At 40.3% G+C, this 21,982-nt stretch overlaps 1 protein-coding gene across 1 annotated transcript in view; it reads right to left on the reverse strand.

The window, feature by feature from the left end:
- The window catches only part of Plxdc2 (plexin domain containing 2), a 434,652-nt gene extending 413,223 nt beyond the window's left edge, over nucleotides 1–21,429 (reverse strand). The window contains exon 1 of the mRNA XM_060372593.1: nucleotides 21,297–21,429. Coding sequence (XP_060228576.1) covers nucleotides 21,297–21,408 — 112 coding nt within the window. The 5' untranslated portion in view covers nucleotides 21,409–21,429. The remainder of the gene's footprint in view (nucleotides 1–21,296) is intronic.
- Between the last annotated feature and the right edge of the window lie 553 nt (nucleotides 21,430–21,982).

Below are 21,982 nucleotides of genomic sequence, written 5' to 3' on the forward strand. Positions count from 1 at the left end.
CCTCAGACAATTTCATAAAGTGATTGTTGACAAAAAAACTGCAGCTCACCTAGATGGAAATAACACCTTCTTTGTAAAAGTTAGAGTTTCTTAGTGAAAAAGACTTCTAAGGTTTCATAAAAGATTTTTTCTTCATTCTTAAATTCCCTAAGTATTAGAAGGTTAAAAATGTTTTTTCCACATTCTCTGCTTTTCTACTATGTACCAGCCAATGTTCTAATCACTGTAAAAATCCATCTTCACAACAGTCATAAAATAATAATAATAATAATAATGTGGAAAAATAGTAAGAGTAAAAAAATTAACCAGTGAAGAAAAACAGAAACAACACCAAACTCCCCACATATATTATTGTTGAATTCTTAAAGTCACTGCTGCATTTCTTTCTAGGTGCTATGCTTTCGGGGGAAGGGGGAGGGTAAGGCTGAGCACAAACAATCTTCTATATCCTTTTTCAAATCTGTCTATAACTTCCTCATGCCTCAGTCACTTTGTAGGCCAGGGTTAACTGATAAAATGCAGAGTTTACTGATTTTTTTTCCCTCAGCCACTTCTGGAGACACTCTTTCCAACAATCTCCATTATACTATAGAGATCTGTATTGATTGACTTCAGTTACATCAAACATCACATTGTCTAGGTCTTAATTAAATTTTTATTATCTGTCAAGCCAATTGTCTCATACACAATCAAAGATGATCTTTTTGATATCAAGTTGCATTTGAGAAGCGCTGTGATTATGTTCAACGCGGTCAGAACCTGCTCCCTGTGCTCAGAGCAAAGCTGCATGCCTGCCCCTCCACCACATGCTGTTTCCTCAGAACCTGGGGACAGGGTCAAAACCCACGTCCACTCACTTCTCACTTCTCTATAATTATCGTCCCAGCGATTTTGCCAAAAAGCTTAGCAAATTCTTCCTCTTGTGTTCACGTACTCTCCCATGGTCTGGCTCTGGGTGCCCCTACCCTCCCTCCCCTATTGCTCTACCAAACAAGTGAGCAATTTTTTTTTTTTCTGCCGAGGAACTCTCAGTTTCCTTCTACAAATCTGAGTGCTTTTCCAGGTGACTGTAGTCTTCTTCCTGAACTCTTTCTTCAGTTTACCTCTCCAAGATCACTTTTCTTGGACTTCAACCGCTCTGCTACTTGCTGTCTGTTTGTGTTTGCTGCTGGGCCTTGCTACCCATAGTGCATTGTGTCTCTGATTCTTGTTCTCACTGAGACCTCCTACTGGTCTGGCCCTGGGAGAGCTGGTAGCTCCAGGGAAATGCCTGTACTATGAAAGTCCCAGTTCTTAACAAGCTTAGTCCCTATGCCACCTGGGAGCTAGGTGAATACCCTCATCTGAGCCTTTGTAACTTTTCCTCCTTCACAACCCGCAGCCTGTAACACACTCTGTCTCCACGTCCTCTCCTCCCTGCTTCCACACCATTCCTAGAGACCTTTACAAAGAGCCCATCAGAACTGGTCACTCAGGCATAAAAATATGCTACAAGTATCACATTCAGGACAGCCTTGAACATCAAACAAGTACAGCATCCTCCCTACCTTACTAGGCTTCCACCTGACCCTCCCCTAAAACAATACATACACAACCACAACATACAGTGTGCCCTCCTTCCCGAAGGTCCTCCCACTATTTCTCCACCATTCAGTTTCACTTAAATTCTTCAAAGCCTGACCTGGACAAACCTCAATGAAGCCTCCTCAGGCTCTCTACACTAACTCTCATGTGCCCATTTGCTGATGCCCTACCATGATTTCCTCCCTACACACAAAAATAGATAAACATACTCTCAGAGAAATGATACATACCCAAGTCTCACAATATGGTCTTTAGTGACTTTCCACAATTCTGCATAAAAACAGGAACTCTGCCCAGGGCTTCTTTGTTGTTGTCAGCTGAATCTAGATACTACACTCCTTTCTAAAGCCTTCAAACAGGAAGAGTATGAGTGAACACTGTCCCTCTTCCTGATACATTTTCTCTGCCCCCTTTCTATCTTTTTTTTTATGTTTAGGGGTGTTTTGTCTGAATGTCCATCTGTGCACATCAGGTGTTTCTGATGACGCAGAAGGTGAGAGGAGGGCATCCAATGCCCTGGGACTAGAGGAATAGACAATTGTGAGCCACCAAGTGAGTGCTGGAGTTAAACCTGTGTCCTCCAACTCAGCCATTTCTCTAGCCCCAACACTTACATTTTCAATGACACATTACCAAAACGCAAACAAATGGATCTGTAAGGTCAAGGATTGATGACAAACTGGTGTAAGGGACATCTTTGTGGGAGCTGAGCAGGAGATATTCCATGGCTCTCAACTCCAGGAATGCACCTCACTCTGCTACTTATATGTAAGGGACTTAACTCAGCTTAAACACAAAGGATTCTTACAGGTCTGGAAAATAAGAAAAGAAAAAAACTGGACTATTTGGCATTTTTTTTTTATTTTGGCATATCTTGACTTCCATTTCTTGATGGAATTTTAGGACTTCAGGTAAAGTCACTAAGATGTAAGTATCATGTAGGGTCTCTGTATATTCAGAGCATCGTTATCCAAAAATCTTCACTTGTCATCGAAGGGAATGTCACCAATCTCTAAGGCAGTGTATTATCCCCGAGGCAAGTTTATAAATAAGGTCAAAACATCATTTTCCTGCTCATAGTAGATAGCACAGAAGCATTTTGTTGTGTCCTCAACCTAGGCCAAGAGAAGAGACAGTTTACAGGCACCTTGCTTCAGTTTACACAACATGAATTTGTTAAAACAAAAAAACAAAAACAAACAAAAACCACTAATAAGTTCTATTAATGGATAGGTTATGGTCCTTCAAACTCAAACCTTGTCCTAGGCTCACTGGGAGGGGGGAGAGTTGAAAATAACAGAAATGCTTTGCGTTCCTGGACTCACTCACACATCAGAGCCTGCTGGAGTGTATCAGATTGCATGGAATTCAGTGTGCACCTGGCCATGAGCACCTGTGATTCCTCTATGGTTTTCTCCAGCCTCCACCAGTGTCACTCTACATGAATAACTCTAAAGCCAAGGTGACCTGGCTTTACCTCTGGCAGCATGAAACATGGAGAGGTTGATGATTAATATTTAATTGTTAACAATGAAACTCTCTTTACTGTTCATCATTCTGGGTAAAGTTCCAAAACTTTACCTGTCCTGCATTTTTGCTCTGTGATAGTCTTTCTGGACATACCATTTCCAACTTGAAACAAAACAAAACAATTTTTTTTTAAATTTTTATTTATATATTGTTTATTATAATTTATTCACTTTATATCCTGGCTGTAGGCCCCTCCCTTATCTCCTCCCACTCCCACCTTCTCTCTCTTCTTCCTCTATGCCCCTCCCCTAGTCCTATGATAGGGGATGTCCTCTTCCTCTTCTATCTGACCCTAGCCTATCAGGTCTCATCAGGACTGGCTGCATTTTCTTCCTCTGTGGCCTGGCAAGGCTGCACCTGCCAGGGGGAGGTGATCAGAGAGCCTGCCACTGAGTTCATGTCTGAGACAGTCCCTGTTTCCCTTACTAGGGAACCTACTTGGAGACTGAGCTGTCTATGGGCTACATCTGAGCAGGGGTCTAGGTCCTCTCCTTTCATGATCCTTGGTTGATTCATCCATCACTGCAGGACCACCTGGGCCCAGATTTTTTGGTTCTGTTGTTCTCCCTGTGGAGCTAGTGTCCTCTCCAGGTCTTCCTATCTCCCCCTTCTTCCATAAGATACCCTGCACCCTGCCCAAAGTTTGGATATGGGTCTCCATATCTCTTTCAATAACCTGCTGGGTAGAATCTTTCAGAGGCCCTCTGTGGTAGCTCCTTTCCTGTTCCCTGTCTTTTCCCACTTCCAATGTCTATCCAGTTTGCCCTTCTTAATGAGGATTAAACATCTTCCTTAGGTTCCTTGTTGTTGTTTACCTTCTTTAGGACTATGGATTTTAGTATATTTATCCTATCTTAGATCTCTAATATCTGCTCTGCTTCTGGACTACCTGTTTCAGGATGATCTTTTCTAGTTCCATCCATTTGTCTGAAATTTTCATAATTTTCTTGTGTTTTATTGCTGAGTATTATACATACAATGGAAAAAAGATAGTATCTTCAACAAATGGTGCTGGTCTAATTGGATGTCTACATGTAGAAAAATGCAAATAGATCTCTGTTCATCACCCTGCATAAAATTAAAGCTCAAGTGGATCAAAGACCTCAACATAAAACCCAATGCACTAAACCTGTTAGAAGAAAAAGTGGGGGAAGAGCCTTGAACTCATTGGCACAGGAGGCAACTTCCTGAACAGAACACCAACAGCACAGGCTCTAAGATCAACAATCAATAAATGGGACCTCATGAAACTGAAAAGCTTTTGTAAAGCAAAGGACACTGAACAACACAACAGCCTACAGTCTAGGAAAGGATCTTCACCAACCCTGTATCTGACAGAGGACTAATATCCAGTATATATAAAGAACTCAAGAAGTTAAATACCAACAAACCAAGTAATCCAATTAAAAAAATGGGTGCAGAGTTAAACTAAGAATTCTCAATAGAGAAACACTGAATGGCAGAGAAACAAAGAAATGTTCAACATCCTTAGTCAGGAAAATGCAAATCAAAACAACTCTGAGATTTCCCCTTACACCCATCAAAATGGCTAAGATCAAAAACTCAAGTAACACATTCTGGAGAGGATGTGGAGACAGGGGAACCCTCCTCCAGTTCTGGTGGGAATGTAAACTTGTACAACCACTTTGGAAATCAATCTGGTGCTTTCACAGATAATTAGGAATAGTGCTGCCCCAAGATCCAGCTATACCACTCCTACGCATATATCCAAAAGATGTTCAACTATACAAAAGGATATTTACTCAACTATGTTCATAGCAGCTTTATTTGTAATAGCCAGAATCTGGAAACTGCCTAGATGCCTCTCAATAGAGGAATGGATACAAAAACTGTGGTACATTTACACAATGGAAAAATATGTAACCTAACTGTGTAAACCTAACCATGATAGTTTGAATGAGACTGGCCCCCATAAGCTCAAGTATTCATGATTGAATACTTGATCCCCTTTTGCTGGAACTGTTTGGGAAGGGTTAGGAGGTATGGCCTTGTTGGAGAAGGTTTCTCACTGGGGCTAGGCTTCAAGGTTTCCCAAACCTCCAGCTACCCCCTGTGTACCTTCTCACTGTCTTCTATTTACAGAGCAGGATGTTGTCACTCAGATGTCCCTGCCACCATGCTCTGCTCCATCATCATGGACTCTCACCCGCTGAAAATATACGCTCTACTAAACACTTTCTTTTCTAAGTTGGCTTGGTCAAGATGTTTTACCACAGCAGTAGAAAAGTATCTATGATGCTAAACAAACTTTCAGAGAAGTTTAGTTAAAACGCAAACATTTTCATTACAATATAGACTGGTAGTTTAGTTCTATTTTAGTAATGACTATTCTATCGTTTTAGTGAGCTTATCCATGGATGGGTTCATAATTCAATGTTATCTTTATCAGAAAGTAGCATAGACCTTAGGAAGGAGGACTTACATAGATGAAGGAGGTCACTGGGGCCCTTTGGAGGTTAGACTGTACCCTACATACTTCTGTCTTATTCGGATTTCTTTGTGCCATTCAGGAGGTGAGAAACTTTACTCAACTACATGCTCCCTGCCATGATGTTTCCCCTCTGTACAACCCCCAGTGAGCAAACCAGAAAGCCTTTATCATTTTACCCATAAAACAGGCATTTAATCACAGAAATGAAAAGCGAACACGAACATGCCCATCTTCTTTGTAGATCACATTTATTGCAAATAATACATATTTCTATGCGTTGAAAACATAGAATTAAGTTGAATGAATAATAGCAGTTTAACCTGAAGTATACAGATGGAGAAAGGATGAACTAACATGAAAATTAGGCAAACTGAACTTTATGAAGAAATATCATATCATACCATGAAAATGTCAGTTTGATTATATATCTCCTACGAAGTATAACATAAGGAGGTCTTCATACTATGTGTAAAGAATATGACATAATCAGCTACGTTTCTGTGTTACTGAGCTTTCTTTCAATATAAGACTATGTGAGATACACAACTTATAAAGGCCAAAGAATTATTATTGGCTCATGGTATGTCTATGATCAGGTAGACCTATTACTTTTAAGGTAATAAGCCTCTGGTAGTAATGGTGGGAGAGCATAAGAAGGCAGCAACACTTTGTTGGCCCATAATAAAGGAAAAAGAAGACATCATTCCCAGTGATTTAAAGATTTCCCTTTAAGTTCTACTTTAACTGCCCCACCACTTTCTAATAGCACCACTTTGGCAACCAATTCTTTAACACATGGTCCTCTGAGCACCAAACTCTAGAAGCTTACAGCCAGCCAATACCAGCCTGATTAAATTCTAATAAATATGTTAACTTATTCCTCCATCTATTAAAAAATCTATTGGTTATTTTTTAATAAATGGGATAATGAGTCAAAGAATTTATAAAAAGCAAAATTTAATAATTAAGGTGATGTGTTTTGTATTGGAAGTCTATTGTTGCTAGGTATTATGTTTAAAATGCAATTACATAATTTCAATGATCTTGGAAATATAAACAATAGTATAAAATAAACAAAATAAATGAGCTCCAGATATAGAGAAACGACTGCCTGGCGTTTATTCCTCATCTCTTACTACCAAAGCAATGCTACATCCTTCACTAAAGTGTTAAGTGTTTCCTCCTCAATAGCTTTTAGTGCTTACAAAAGCTTATACCTGTAAAACAGTGATAAAAATTACAGAGCAAAATAAAAGAAGATATCAAATTAAGTACAAGGAAAGATTAAAATATTAAGATTTGGGTCTGATGATTTAATATATCAAGCAAGAAACATGCCCCGTGAAGTGTGAGATTGGAATTATGCTAACAGTCACTGAGATTACACTCTAACCAATAAACTAACAAGGTTAATTTAGCAAACAGATTGCTTCTTATATATCCAGTACTGCACAACATGTCAAGAATGCAAATTAAATTCTAAAATATAAAGAAAATTTGGCTCCTATGCAAACTGTAAATCAACAAAAGAAAAATTCTACAAAAAACAGTTAGTTGTATTAAGAGCAATAGAATTGAAAAGTTTGGTATATTTAACAGGATTAATCCTGTGGAAGGACAATAATACCTCAAATTTGGAATTTGCTGATTTCTAATACTTAGGAATGTAAGATTGTCTGTAGATTTGAAAGTCCACCCTTCCAGAATTGCAATGCCAGAGTAAACAAACACAGGTGTACTCTCCCAGAGCATTGTGCATTAGTATTCTTCCCGTTACTGTGATGAGTCTGAACACAAACTTTAAGGAGAGAAACTTTATTGTGGCTCATGCTTTCAAAGGTTTCATTATCCAGTTGCTTGGCCCTGCTAATTTATGGGCCAACGCATTGTAGAAACCCTTCACTGTAGAAAATTTGGAAAGAAACCTGCTCACTATATGAAGGCCAGGAAGCAAAAGGAAAGAAATCAAGGGACCAAGGGACCAATGTACCCTTCAAGGACATGCCCCTAACTTTCTTCATCTTCCAACTATCCTCCAACCCCAAAGACTTTACTTTCTCCCAACAGCCTCAGCAATGATGGAACAAGGTTTCAAGGATAATGTTTTCGAAGACATTTATGAACCAAACCATAGCACGTAAGGTTTAGTAAACAATGACGTTTAGGACACACGCTGTTCACTCTTGGGAAGTAGGGCTCTACAGTCAGAGTTCAGAATGTCATCTGGAGGATGCACTCATACAGTGGAAGAAAAGAGATATCAAGAAGATAAAAGCATCAGATGTACGCAGCACATAATTGGTGTGGAAAATGGTAAGAACTGTGAAGAATATTCCCAGAAAAACAAAGGTGAAGGTAAGAATAGCAAAAACAGGAGAAATGATCACCTCAGCTAATCTCATTCTAGAGATCATCTCGACAGTTGCTGAAATCAAGAGTGTTTGAAAGGCAGCCAGTAGCATGGACATAAAAATGTCTTCAGGGTCTAGCCATGGGTAATATTTCCTAGCATTTCTTTTCCTCTTTCGGACACCTAAAAAGTTGGTTATACAAATTCCATATGGCTCAGTTGTAAATCATTACAGAAAATTACAATCTCATCATTTTGTGACCTTTAAAATGTTATTCATATATTTATAAAACTCAGAAATTGAAAACTACTTTTTCAAAAAATGGTTATACTAGACATCTCGTTCTTCCTGATTTCTGTGATCACATCATTTCTAAACCCACCTTTATCATAAAAACTTCTAACCCACCTTTATAAATGCTGTCTTTCCATCCAAGTACTAACCAGGCCCAACCTTGCCTAGCCTCCAAGATCAGATGACATCAGTAGTGTTTGGGGTGGTATGGCTGTAGACTAAGTGAAGTCTTAATTCCTTACAAATATATTTCCCAATTTCTCCAGTCAAACCTCTGGCTTCTATTTTACATTTTGGCTATTGACATTTAACTCCAATGCATCATGTTATAGAAATTGTGATTAAGAAAATCACCTAGCCCCTGGGGGCAATGGTCTCCTGAACCTACTCAGACCTCGGACACCACCACTGCTAGTTCTAGAACTGACGCAGGATGTTCCAACGAGGGGTTAAGGCTTCTCATAATATTTCCTATAAGCCCACACCTGTTTGTCTATATCCCCCATTTTTATTCATTATTAGCCAGATAGAGCCAAGTAATTGTGATAATGATACTTGCTTTTTTGCCCAATGCTGGAATGCTAGTAAATTTAGGTATGCCCTGGTTACTCGCATGCCTCACTGGGTGCCTGTGCCCATTGATGTCCCTCACGCTATGACTCTTCAGATAGAAAAGGGATCTTGGAACTACAGCCACCATTGTTACTACCATCTCATTGACGGCTGTTGGAGCTACCACCAGGGCATTAGCCATGAGTCATACTGGGCAGACTGCTCAGACCCTGAATAATCATTTAGCCAATGTAGCTCATGCCTTAGTTGTACATAAAGGAATTAATGCTCAACTAAAAGGAAGCTTGATGGTGTTCAATCAGAGGATTGACCTCTTGCAGGAGCAAATTGATACCCTATGGCAAATCGCTCAGCCTGGCTGTCAATAAAAGTATGCTGGACTTTGTGTCACTAGCATACAACATGAGAATTTTTCCTGTGCTGCAAATCTGTCTAAACAATTGTCGAGCTATATTTTAGGTAATTGGACTGGAGAATTCAATACTACGATGGAGCAGCTGAGAGTGGCCACTGTCACAATAAATTCTACCGGAGTGGACGCAGGACTAGCCACAGGATTATCAACACGGATTGCTGCAGCCATGAATCATCTGAAGGAATGGGCGGGCATGGGAGTGTTAGCAGGCCTTCTGGTGTTGGTCTCCTTGGTTTGCCTGTGGTATATATGCAAGATTAGAGTCTCACAACAGTGTGATGCAGCCATGATCATTCAGGCCTTTACAGCCATTGAAGCAGGACATTCTCCCCAAGCATGGTTGGATACCATAAAAAGCTAAAATGATACGCTCAGGATGCGAGGCTAAGCACTGCACTCAGGGTCAGCCGCTTTGGACCCAGAGAAGAGCATGTCTGATTGCATGCGGGTTGATGCCCCAGGTCCCACCTCTGAGAAAAAGGTATTGGACGGGTCTGATGCTCTTTGGGTGGATGACACCTAAATGAACATCTGTACAAAGTCCCAATTTATTTCTAATATCAGAGATCAGACCTCTACTCTTGCCTGATGCGTCTAAAACAAAAAGGGGGAACTGTAGAGAGCTGCGGAATGCTCTGCCTTAAAGATGGAGCTGGTTTCTGCCTTCCACCTTCCCGATGGTGAGTGTTCTCTGTCACGAACAACTCCACATTTGGCTAAGGCCGAGGATCTGGCTTGCTTCCATGTAGGTGGACCTATCTGCATTGCCCCCGTGGCACGCCTGGGTTGGCTACCCAGAGGCTATTTAAGCTGTGGGCTGGCTTTCCCCCGGGTCCGAGGATTGTTCAATGTTCCTGAATAAACTGCATTGAAAAAAAAAAAGAAAAGAAAATCACCTAAAATATGTACAAAAAGGATATAAACAAAAATTTGCTTGAGGGATAAATCTGAGCAAATGCACTTCTAATAAACATGAGAAACACTAGTTGGTTTCTATCATTCACCAAATTTTGAAGAAAGGCTTCCTGTTTCTGAAGTCAGTGATCTGGTGGAAGCCAGTCCCAGATGGTATCTAACCCCAGGAGTTTATAATCAAGCATAAGCATAGGAATTGCAGTTTGGAGGACACCTGATATGACGATGTGTTAAGCATTTTCTGGTTAAGTTTCCAACTTAGATTTGGTGCTGATAGAGAACACACACATGCATACACACACACACACACACGCACACACACGCACACACACACACACAGAGAAGAAACAGATACAGTCAAAGAAAATTTCACTACATCAGAAATCAATTGTCTAAATAGAAAAGGAAGGAAGAAAGAAACAAAGAAAAAAAAAGAACAAAAGAAACAAACAAAGAACAAAAGAAACAAACAAACAAAGAAGGAAAGACCTGAAAGAAAGAGAAAAACAAAATGAGTGGATAAAAGAGAAAGAAAACATAAAGCCAAAAACAGGATATAATGCTACTCTAAGAGGTGGCAGAATTTTAGAAGGAGACTTTGTGAAGAACATGACAAGGAAGAGGAGTGGAAGTGATGAATTTTGAATATAAAGCAGTGCCAGATTATAAAAGTGTATCAAACATTAGTTCAAATGCAACAAACATACATGAAAACATTTCCAACATCCAGCCCATATGCATTCTAGAAAAAACTTTTCAGCTGTGGAATGAGTCTGGCATATGTGTTAATCTTGCTTGCTAACCTGTTTGGACGTAGAATCACCCAGGAAGTTGGTGAGGCACTTGTTGGGGTATATTTATGAGGGCATTTCCAGAGGGGATTGATTGACTACATTCCCCCAAATGTGGGCTGTGCCGCCAAGCCATGTGTGTGGAAGTCTGCTCGGCATCAAATGCTCGGCATCAAAGAGGGAAAAATGAAGAGCCAGCAGGTTGCCACCATTCCTCCTCTCTCTGCTCCCTCCCTGAAATAAAATGAACTGCTCCACTCCACCTTGCCCTTCCAACCTAAAAGAGCAAAACCTCTGAAATCATTGAACTAAATCAATTCTTCCTTCATAAAGTTTTTTAAGTCAGGTTTCTTTGTCAACTGTGACAAGAAACCCAATGGTTACCACTCACTGGGTTACAACAAGACAATTTTGGAGACGATACACACTGCCAAACTAACCTGAGTAAGGAACAGTTGCTGAACTGAGAACAGAGATAAGTCATCAGAAGTCAAATTCCACCACATAGTTTAAAAATGATCAGCTTCTCACTGGCTGGGCCTACTGGACAAGCGTCTCTTCTAAAAGCAACTTGACAAAATGGAGATTGCACAAATTTGGCTCCCTGTGTAGAGCTGTTTTGCAATGTCCACACAATGAGACTATCATCTGCAGAATGACTTTGAATCATGCTTGTTTTTAAAAATATCTGAAATGAACAACAGATGTTAAACAGATAAGGAAGGCAAACAACAAAGAAATAAAACCAGCTGCCCAGCTTGACCGTTTACTCCTGATTACAGCACACGCAGTTCAGTGTATGGAAGTTGTGGAGTTTATGCCATGGTACTGATATGCAGGAGAAGTTTGAACCTTTAATTGGAAATGATTTCCATCTTAATAAAATCAGAAATGTATCGTCTTTAGAGTGGAAGCAATGTGTCATGTCTATTTTCTTTCAATATAAATCTCCCATGGAACTGAAAATAACCCATAAATGAAAAATAAGGAGAGCCTCAAATTCAAGACTTATTCTTTTCACCAGACATATTTGCATGTTGTTCCATTCATATGTACATGTACTGTATGCATGTATATGTGTATTATACATGTATATGTGCATGTGTGTGAATATGTATGTAGGTACACATGCTTATACATAGATATGTGTGTTGTTATATATACCCATGGGTTAGCATGCAGCTGAGGGAGATCAACATCACTTTCAAACTCAGTTTTTGAGACAGGGTCTTTCACTGATCCTACAGTTTACCTCATTATTGGCTAGACAGTAAACCAGCCTCTCAGGACTGAGGTAACAGACATTCACCATTGCTTCTACATGGATGTTGTTATCTAAACTCTGGTCCCACGCTATTCTCTGCATCACTCCCCAGCCCTGAGAAGTTTTTCCTATGATGAGCAGATATTTTAATTGGTGTCTACTCATTGTACATAACACTGTGTTCATTGTGGTTTGTGAGCAATATGAGCACCCACACCCACACACATACAGTCGTCTTCTCTTATTTTTCTCTTCTTCCTTCTCTTATTAAGTCCCTTTGTCCTCTAGACAGCTTCACTTTAACTTTCATGTCATATCTCCAAACATACTTTTGTGTATCTATATAAAATCTAGGATCTACAAATTAGACAAGAAATATGCTAACTGCCTTTCTGGCCCCGCGTTAACTTGTCTAAAACAGTAATCTCCAATAAGATACAGGAAGCTGCTCTATGGAACTCTGTATGAGTCCAGAGACAGGTTTTTCCTAAAGGAAAAATACGTCATCATTTCCACCTCCCATTTGCCTGGAGGTCGCTCTCCTTTGGGTAGTTCCTGAGTCAGAGGGACATGCCTTTCCTTGACTGCGATGTGCATCAGAGCCAACTTGTGGTTCCCCCTGTATTTCCTAAGAACCAGTTGGGAACTATGCTGAGTTTGATGATGTTATCAGGAAAGAGCACCAGTCTTCCACTTTGGGACATCTTACAAGAGAAAATGGTTATTGCCAATTGGTCGCTATTAACAATTTTCTATCATTTGTTGTATAACTTGTTCTGTCTGTTAGATCTGGTAGGAAGGAAACTGCATAGTTTCCCAGTTATTTAAAGCTTGAACTTGGAGCTGGAGCGATGGCTCAGTGGTTAAGAGTGGTGTCTGCTCTTCCAAAGGACCAGGGTTCAATTCCCAGCACCCACAGCAGTTCACAACTGTTTGTGATGCCAATTTCAAGGGATCCAACACCATCACACCAAATGAACATAAAATAAAAATTAAATAAATTACAAGAAAGTCATTAAAAAAGTTAAAAAAAACCTTAAACTTAAAAAAAATGACCCCAAATTTGATATGATCCAATCAAAATTCTAAGAGTTTTTATTTGGCAAAACTTAAAATGCAGATATCGCATATTGTGAATGGGTACAAAAAAAAAAAAAGAAGAAGACCAACGACAACAAAACAAAGAGCCTGTGAACATAGCCAAAACATCTGAAGAGCAAGAACAAGAAGAATGGCTTGCCCCATCAGATACAAAGACTTACTCTAAAGCTATAATAATTAAGAGTGTCTGATATCAGCTCAGTGATAATTAGGAGTTCCCTCCCTTTATCTTTGAAGCTTATTAGCTCAGGAGGGATTACCCCAGGATTTTTTTTTTATAGCAGAATATTCACAGGCCTGGGAATCTGGGAGTGCTGGATCTACATGATAGAAGTAGCTCCTACCTGTGGCAGGAAGAGATATAAGCAAGGACATACAGACCACTCCACGCATAACAGGACTAATCATCTAGCCATGAACAATTACATAAATCTATAAGGAGAGAATTAGCACCAAGTATCACAAGCAATTTCAAAAAAAATGTTAGCGTTTATTACCCAACTCAGCCTCAGCCAAAATAGTTTCATAAAATAACCACCAAAACTTACCATATGCATAAATATGGCCACAATATTTTAATGTGAAAAATGTTTCCTAATATATAATAGACCATGATAAGCCTTCATATGTTTTTATCTAAATAAAAGATATCATGAAGTCTATATAATTAAAAACATATACAAATATACATTCTGAAAGACATTTTATAATGATAAACCATGATCTGAAAACAAAAATATTAGTCAGTAAGAATACTTTGAAAGAAAATAAGGCACATTTCAGTTTTATAAGCCAACGTTATTTTCACAGATTATAATGAGTTTACAAAACACCGATAATATATTCTTTAATCTTGTGGGTGTGATAAAAACTCTTTAGTGTTCTTCCCTACTCCTGCTCCAAAAAACAGTCAAAGACCAAACTACAAAGATCAGTGACATATCCCTTAATTCAATTTTTAATTTCTGGAATTATTGAGTTAAAATGTTATATTATAAAATAAATCAGAAGTGCACTATCTCGTGACCTAAGTAGTAAATAGGCAGGATTTAAAAGCAAAAAAATTAAAAGGCAGAATTCTTAAAATAATTAAATTAAAATAATTTAGCATGCATTGGCTCATATTAATAAAAAATAAACCAGCAATAATAAAGGGGGTTAAAATTATTTTAATCAAAAGGTTAGTATTAGTTTATTTTTTAATCAAGAACCTATACGTACTAAGAATATGATTCACTATACCACAAAGCCATTTCACAGATACGCGCTATGGCTGCTCTGTTGTGTAGATTACATTCATGTGATCTATATGGAGACATTTCTCAGTTTATTGAATGAAAGAGCAAAAATGGAGAAGGAACATTCGAAAGAAGGCCCCTGCAATACCGGGCTTGTGTCCAGCAACGCTTGCAAGAAGCTTAAGAGGTTAAACAAACAAAAGCACGTATTAAATAAATAACTACTTTTTACTGGGATGATGGCAGTTCCAACCATGGAAGGTGGGGCTGGAAGTAGGGGGGGATGAGGGAAAGATGCACAAAAGATTCAGCATGAGCTTCACCCACAATTCACCTAAAAGACTGTCATGTACAAAAACATCATGACTGGAAATTTCGTATTCAAAAACATCACAAATTCTCACTACCTTCTGTCTACTTTAGAAGAAATATTTTATTCAAATCATAGTTTTGAACAGAGAAAGTTCTTGTTTGGGCACTTCTACAAACAGAAACACCCCACTTCTGCTCCAAAATTGTCACTGCATGTTGAATGCATGACATTCCAACTAAAGAATGTTCTATCCTAACCTAAATAAACCAAGCACCATATTCACAAAACTACCTCAGGTTACTTTAGGTGTTTCCTATCACATAATATGCAAGAAATTTCACCTTCAAATATCCAGGTTTTTACTCTATTTATCCACAAGGCAAATTCTTAGTATTATCTGTATATGCTATAATCTACTTATATGATAAATCTTTGATCTATGTAGATTTTAAGAAAAAATCAATTAATGAGTTAGAAATTTAAATGGGGAAAGAAAGTTAGTAATAAGATTTTTTTAAACTTTTAAGAAAGTCTGTGTCCCTGCTTTTGCTGTCTTTTCTTGATAAGATTTTGGGATACTTGCTATAATAAGAAACACATAAATAGTGACAAAAGCCCATTTTAATTTAGCGGGTGCAGAAGAGCTATTGGAACTAGGTCTGCTTGGCTACCCACTGGAGGAATAAGTAAAACCTGGATTTTAGCTATACTTAGAACACCCTTTACTAATTTCAAACAAGCCTTCAGATTCTGTTTAAATGCACAAATCTGGATAATCATTCCAAATCATATTGTCTTTTTTCATTTAAAGGGTGAGGGATAGAAAAAAAAAAAAAAAAAAAAAAACCTGAAGCACAAATGGGAAATGACTTCCCTGTCTGTCTAGAAACGTGAAGTGGTATATTCTACACATGCATCTTTTCTGTTAGTTTGGCCTGGCAATACATGACACTATATGCGGCAGAAAAGCATCCCAATGAAAGCACCCTAATATTCCCTAGTAGTGTTGCTAGTGGATTAAAATCTTTGTATGGGGGGTGGGGGGTCAGAGTGAAGACTTTCCAGAATGGAATGCTCTAGAGATAATTAAACTCGGGGGGTGGGGGGGAGGCATTCAGAACAAAAGGAAATTTTGGAATTCATCAGATTAAGGCTAAGCTGAAAAGCAGCTTACTAATGCGCAACTGAGTATTCTGTGGAAATTTGATAAGATTCACTTCTTTCTGAATTCCCAAACAAATACAAGATGCTATTTTAAGTGAGACTAGATGTCTTGTTCCATTTTCTGTTTCTGTAACAGAATACCTGACACTGGCTAATTTACAAAAACAAAAAAAGTTCAATTCACTTATTGTTCTAGAGACATGAAATGCAGTATAAGCACAGGCATGTTGCTTTGGGAGAGTCTGTCTTGCAGGGCCACAGCATAGAGGAGATACAGAAAACTAAAAGGAAAAGGAAAACACTCAGGAACACCCTTAAACATCCTGTTCTTTAACTAATCCTGCCCTGGAAACCTGCCCCAATCTTTAGAACAGCCTGTGTGCTTTTAAAAGAGCTACTGTTTTTCAATACTTTTTTTGGGAACCAATTTTCAAAGTGCAGTTTGGCAGGAACCAACCACAAGAACAAAGACAAGGGGGAGATGAGTTTGTGTACACAAAGTGCAGATGAGGAAGCCTATTCACCTGTTGACAGGGGAAAATCAATTGGACTTTGAACTCTCCCAGGAGCCCCACATTTGAGAGGTAAGTTGGGCTGAGAATTTAGCCTAGTGGCAAGAGCACTAGCCTAGAATGTCTAAGTCCCTGGGTTTGATCCCCAACACCACAAATAACCAAGAAGTAACAAGTCATTCATATAGACCAGTGGTTCTCAACCTATCTAAAGCTTTGACCCTTTAATTCAGTTCCTCATGTTATGGTGACATGCTCCCCAACCATAAAAATTTTGCGTTTCTACTTTATAAATATAATTTTGCTACTATTATGAATCATAATGTAAACATATGTGGTTTCCAATGGTCTCAGGCCAACCCATGAAAAGGTCATTTAACCCCTAAAGGGGTTGCATTTAACCTCCCACAGGCCCAAGAACCTCTGATCTAGAAGGTACAGGCAAGTAAGTGTCAAAGAAGTTCCATTAAGCATCATTGTGCCAGGTACTGCTTGCATTTGCCTTTAATCCCAGCACTGGGGAGGCAGAGGCAAGAGGATCTGGAAGTTGGAGGCCAGCCTGGTCTACAAAGTGAGCACTAGGACAGCCAGGTCTGCACAGAGAAAGCCTTTCTGGAAAAGCCAATCAACCAAATAAACAAAAGAATGATTAAAGTGCAGGATCCCTCTAATATTTGTACATTGTAATATTTGTACAGAGGCTGGGAAGAAGTATCATCAATGGATTACCTGCCTAGTAAGGCTCTCAAGCCATGTTTTAGACGATTTCTCCAAAGTCTCTGTGTTAATGCATGAGGTCTTAGCACAGCTCAGTTAAAAATCAGTTTTCCAAATAACCAAAGCTATCTATCTCCACTGAAATACATTTCTAATCTCCACTAAAAATGTAACAATGTGATTTTATACATTTCTGTGCATGTATGTTTGTGTATATGTATTCATGAGTATATACAGTTATATCTATATAAGCTGTACTTTAAGATAGTAAGTTAGGAATGTGACTGAATGTGCAATAAGAACCCAGCAGCACAGGAAAATGCATAAACTTCTTTAAAGGTTTAAGAGTTAATACAAAGGGTTAAGGAAGCTGGGAGTGGTGGCACACACTAATCTTAGCACTCAGTAGGCAGAGGCAGGCAGATCCCTGAGTGTAAGGTTAGTGTAGTCTACAGAGTGAGCTCCAGGACAGCCAGGGCTAAAAGTTTGTCTCAATGGACAAACAAGCTAAAAGAAAGAAAGAAAACAAAATAGAAGGGTTAAGGCAAGTAGCCATCTGCCAGAGCATTGGGACACTTTGGTAAACCTACCTAGATCATACACTCTGCTTTTAAATTATTCTATTAAGCTAATTTTTAATGCCCATATGCACCTTATTGATTGAACACATGTTTTTAAGAATTACTTAAAAATCTCCCACGGCAATATTCAGGTCAGTAATCCACCCTGAACTTCAGCTTCATACTGTTCCGTTCAGTTCTGCAAGTATTTCTAACATGCCTATATGGGACATGCCACAGCTGATTCAGAAATGGTAACAATGGACCCTGACTGCAGGGACCCATGAGCTGGTCTAATGGAATCTATGACAGAGATTCAGCAGTACAAACAAGGGAGGACACTCACAGATGGCCAGTCCTTGAAGTGCTTCAAAGAAAGCAATCAGTCAGTGCACATGTTTAGATGAAGACAGGATTACTGAGAGCAGAACAAGAGGATGACAAGATGCTATGAACATGTGGTCCTCACTCAGGGAACCTTTGGTAAGAATTCAAGAATACAAAAGGCGATAGGGTTGGGCAGTGGCTTGGGCCCTAAGGTCATGGTCTTCAGAACAAGTGGAAAACAAACTGAGGTCTTTAAGTCTCAAGATCCCAGCTGTAGGTCAGTTCATTCATCTTTAAAAATAGTGCTTCTGCAACAGGAGATAACATTTAGAAAGAAAAAATTGCACATTTTCTACATTTCTACAGGGGCCTATTTGATTCTTGTAGGAAAGACAATTTCTTAATATGTGGACAACTTACATATGACATGATCGCACTGGCTGAAACTATGTTATTATATAATAATAGTTCTAGGCTCCCATGCAGACATCCATGAAAGAAAATCCTACCCTAGACCACATTTCTGCGGCATCCTAACTTATGCAAACTCAAGCTACAAAAACTTTTCTCAATTTCATGTTAAGTATTTTATGGAAAGTTATAAGCCATTGTTTTAGAAGGATAATTAACTTGCAGATCTAATAATATGATCCACACTTGCTTTATAACTTATAGAGATTATCCGTATATCATAATATTTTATTATAAATAATAGTGCTAACAGAAATTTTAGCCCAGTACATCAGCAGGAATATCGCCAACTAAGTTGGCCAACTCCACTGGAAATTAAGCATAAAAATATCCAAACAGAGTAAGAATAGCTAAAATACAAGTAAATGGCAGATTAAACATGAACTACATGTCTCTAGAACACAAAAATATTAGAAACAGGAATAGAAGAAATTAGTGGTTTTCTGCCCTCTGGTGGCAATAAAATCAACCACAGTGTTAAAGAAGTAAAAAGCACAGCAAAGGTCCCTGTTATGACATCAATGTTTTTCCTTCTCCAAAACGCTTGTAATAGAAATCCTGATTGCTGAATGACAACTTTCCACTTTTGGAAATATTTTCTGGATCTTTAATTTTCAGATAAGTCATCTTACAATGGAAAGCAGATTCTTTTTTTTTCCCTCTGTGGCACCCTTTTCCCTGTGTTATATATTCAGTAGGTTTAAAACCACTTAATTCCAAGGTAATTTCATAAAACTTCATATGTAATGCTTTTCGGCTGTTTCATCTTACAGCAAAGTCTCTAAAGAATTGATGAAATATGTAATTCCCCCTCCCAGATTCTGGGAGCACAGTATTTCTAAAAGTTCCCCAGAGACAGTGAATTCGTTTAAAATGCTGGTGTGTTTATCTTATCAATGTAGGCGTGTCATACTCCCCCAAACAAAAGCTTTGCCTGAGCTGGTTGGTCCTAGAGTACAATGGATTTCATCCTCTGGTTGATGTCTTTGAGCAGCAAATCTAACATAGCTGTTAGTGTGTCCTATCCTCGGTAGCAGGAAAGTGAAATTTTTCTGGCCTTTCTATTCTTATTTTTGCTGTAAATGCATTATTTACTTCCAGTGCCAAAAAAGTTAAAAAAAAAAATAAAACTCGGGGTTTTGGCTCTCCCTGTGTGTCTTTCTCCCACCTCTTTTGCAAAATTGCTTTACATATTTACTTGCTCTAAATATGCTTATGGGGATGACTATTGCATCTTTTAAAGTGCTGCTTTCTGAAGGAAGTACAAGTATTATTATGTTTTCAACCAATGCAATGCACCAAGAAAATAAACAGAAGTCAGCTGTGCTAGTATAAATTTTAAATAACCAAGAACTTATGTTCATTAATAAGAATGATCGTGGGTGATCAGGAACAATCCAAAGAGTCTTCATTTTAATCTCAGCTGTTATCTTATGGTCCCAAACACACACACACACACACACACACACACACACACACACACCTTCCTAACCTTAAATAGCAGCACCAAGAAAATATCTGTTTTCGCTGTTAAACTTACACGGGGTAGACACACTATTTGGACTATCCTATGTTTTTCAAGATGGTAAAATTTTATTCAAGGTTTTTGTAAACACTTATCCTCACCTGGAATCCCCAGGTGTCCCTCCCAGCCTTCTTTCTCTCACTCATTGAAGGTTGACAGCTGGGTACAGAAGCATACTTTCTGAGGAACCATTTACCACTCTCAAATTAAAGACAGACACACACATACAGAGCAAAATAGAACAAAAGTGATTGTCCTAAGCAGGAAGTTTTCCTTTCTTTTTCTCTTCAAGTGCTCTTTGCTCTCAGTCCCTCTGGGAGTATACAAGAGTTCACAGATTCCTGCCCCGGTGTTTCACATCCCTGGGGGGTGGTTTCTTTGCTGAAGAGCAAGCTGTGGGGTTGCAGTGAATAGAACGGTCTGGGGACGCAGTTGGCTCAGCCAGTCCCAGCTCACTTGGGACTCTCTTCTCTACCACACACCTAGACACAGAGGCCACTAGGGCAAGGGTGCCGCCAATTGCAAGGCCCTCCCTCTTCCTAGGACAGTGTCAAGGAATCCAGCCCGAAGAAACGCTGGCACATTCCGGCCTGTCAGTGAAGTCGACAGGCAGAGGACAATGGGGCCAGGGCTAGTCCTCAGAGGCAAGCCAGCCCCCATCTTCCCCACCCCTTCTCCATCTCTAAGCCCTGCCGCACCTACGTCCTAACCTCACTCCGAGAAAGCTGGTGAGGAGAGCCTGATGGAGGGAGCCTCAGCCAAGAGGCATTTTCTATCGGCAGAGGGAGACCTGCCATCCCTAGTTGTCGTCACCTGCCCCATCCAACCCTTCCGCGACGCACAGGCTGTTTCTCGGAGCTCCAAGGAAAGAGGAGCCAGAACGGAGACAACCTGATAGGATCAAGCTGTCCACCTCAGCTGGCTCTTACCCTGGGGCCTGCCTGCGCTCCTTGAGGCAGACAGGACCACCCCCTGGCGCCCAGGTGGAGTGCGCAGCCTAGCTTCAGGGAAGCCCTAGTTTCCAGCACCTTCTTGTCAACCCTCTTCCCCTATCTAGGAAACTCCAGTTTCCCAGAAAAACAACTAGGGTAAGTTTCCCAAGGGCTGCTGCATTTTGGTGGGTGTGGGTTGAGAACGGGAATACCGGGCGCCGGAAGGATCAGCTGCACACAAAAACAATCGAGAAGAGTGCGTCTTACCATTGACTTCACCTCCAGGCTCTCCGCGGGCGAACTGGAACTGGTCAGTTAAAAAGTGACAAAGTAACACAACTCCTGCAGCGGCCAAGTCGGCCCTCCGGAACCTCGCCATGCCGCTGCCGCGACCCCCTCCTCTACCCAGCAATCTTTCCTCGCCGCCCTGGGGTCCGGCGCTCTCCGAGAGGATGGGGAGAGGCGGCCGAGATCTGGGGGTGAGTCCCGGGTGGGATGCCGAGGCCTCCGTCAGTTCCTCGAGGCTATCACTCTGGGTAGCAGGGAACCGCGACGAGCGAAGGAGGGGCAGCGCAGCCCTCTACGGAGTTCGGGGCTCCCTCCGCAACTTGTCACCCCCGCAGCCCTCAGCCGAGACAGAATCACCCAGAGGAAAGGCTACTCGCAGGCAGGCCGGCGAACTCCCGGGTCCTCGCAGGCAGCGCCACCCGGGCGTCCGCAGACGGCGACTTCCGAGCGCCCGCGACGCGCTCCACTGGGTTCCAAACAGATCTAATTCCACAGCCTACGCCGTGCCAGGTCCAAGAAGGCGCTGACCGTCGGAGGAACTTTCCCAGACTCAGGACTGGCCCCGCGCGCGGTTGGAATTCGCCGGAGAAGGGGCTTAGTGGAGACTCGGGAAACCTCTCTGACAAGTTTTTCTTCTTTGCTTCGCCCAAGGCTGGGCGCGCGTC

This window comes from Meriones unguiculatus, chromosome 19 (genome assembly GCF_030254825.1).
Source record: "Meriones unguiculatus strain TT.TT164.6M chromosome 19, Bangor_MerUng_6.1, whole genome shotgun sequence".
NCBI classification, from domain to species: Eukaryota; Metazoa; Chordata; class Mammalia; order Rodentia; family Muridae; genus Meriones; species Meriones unguiculatus.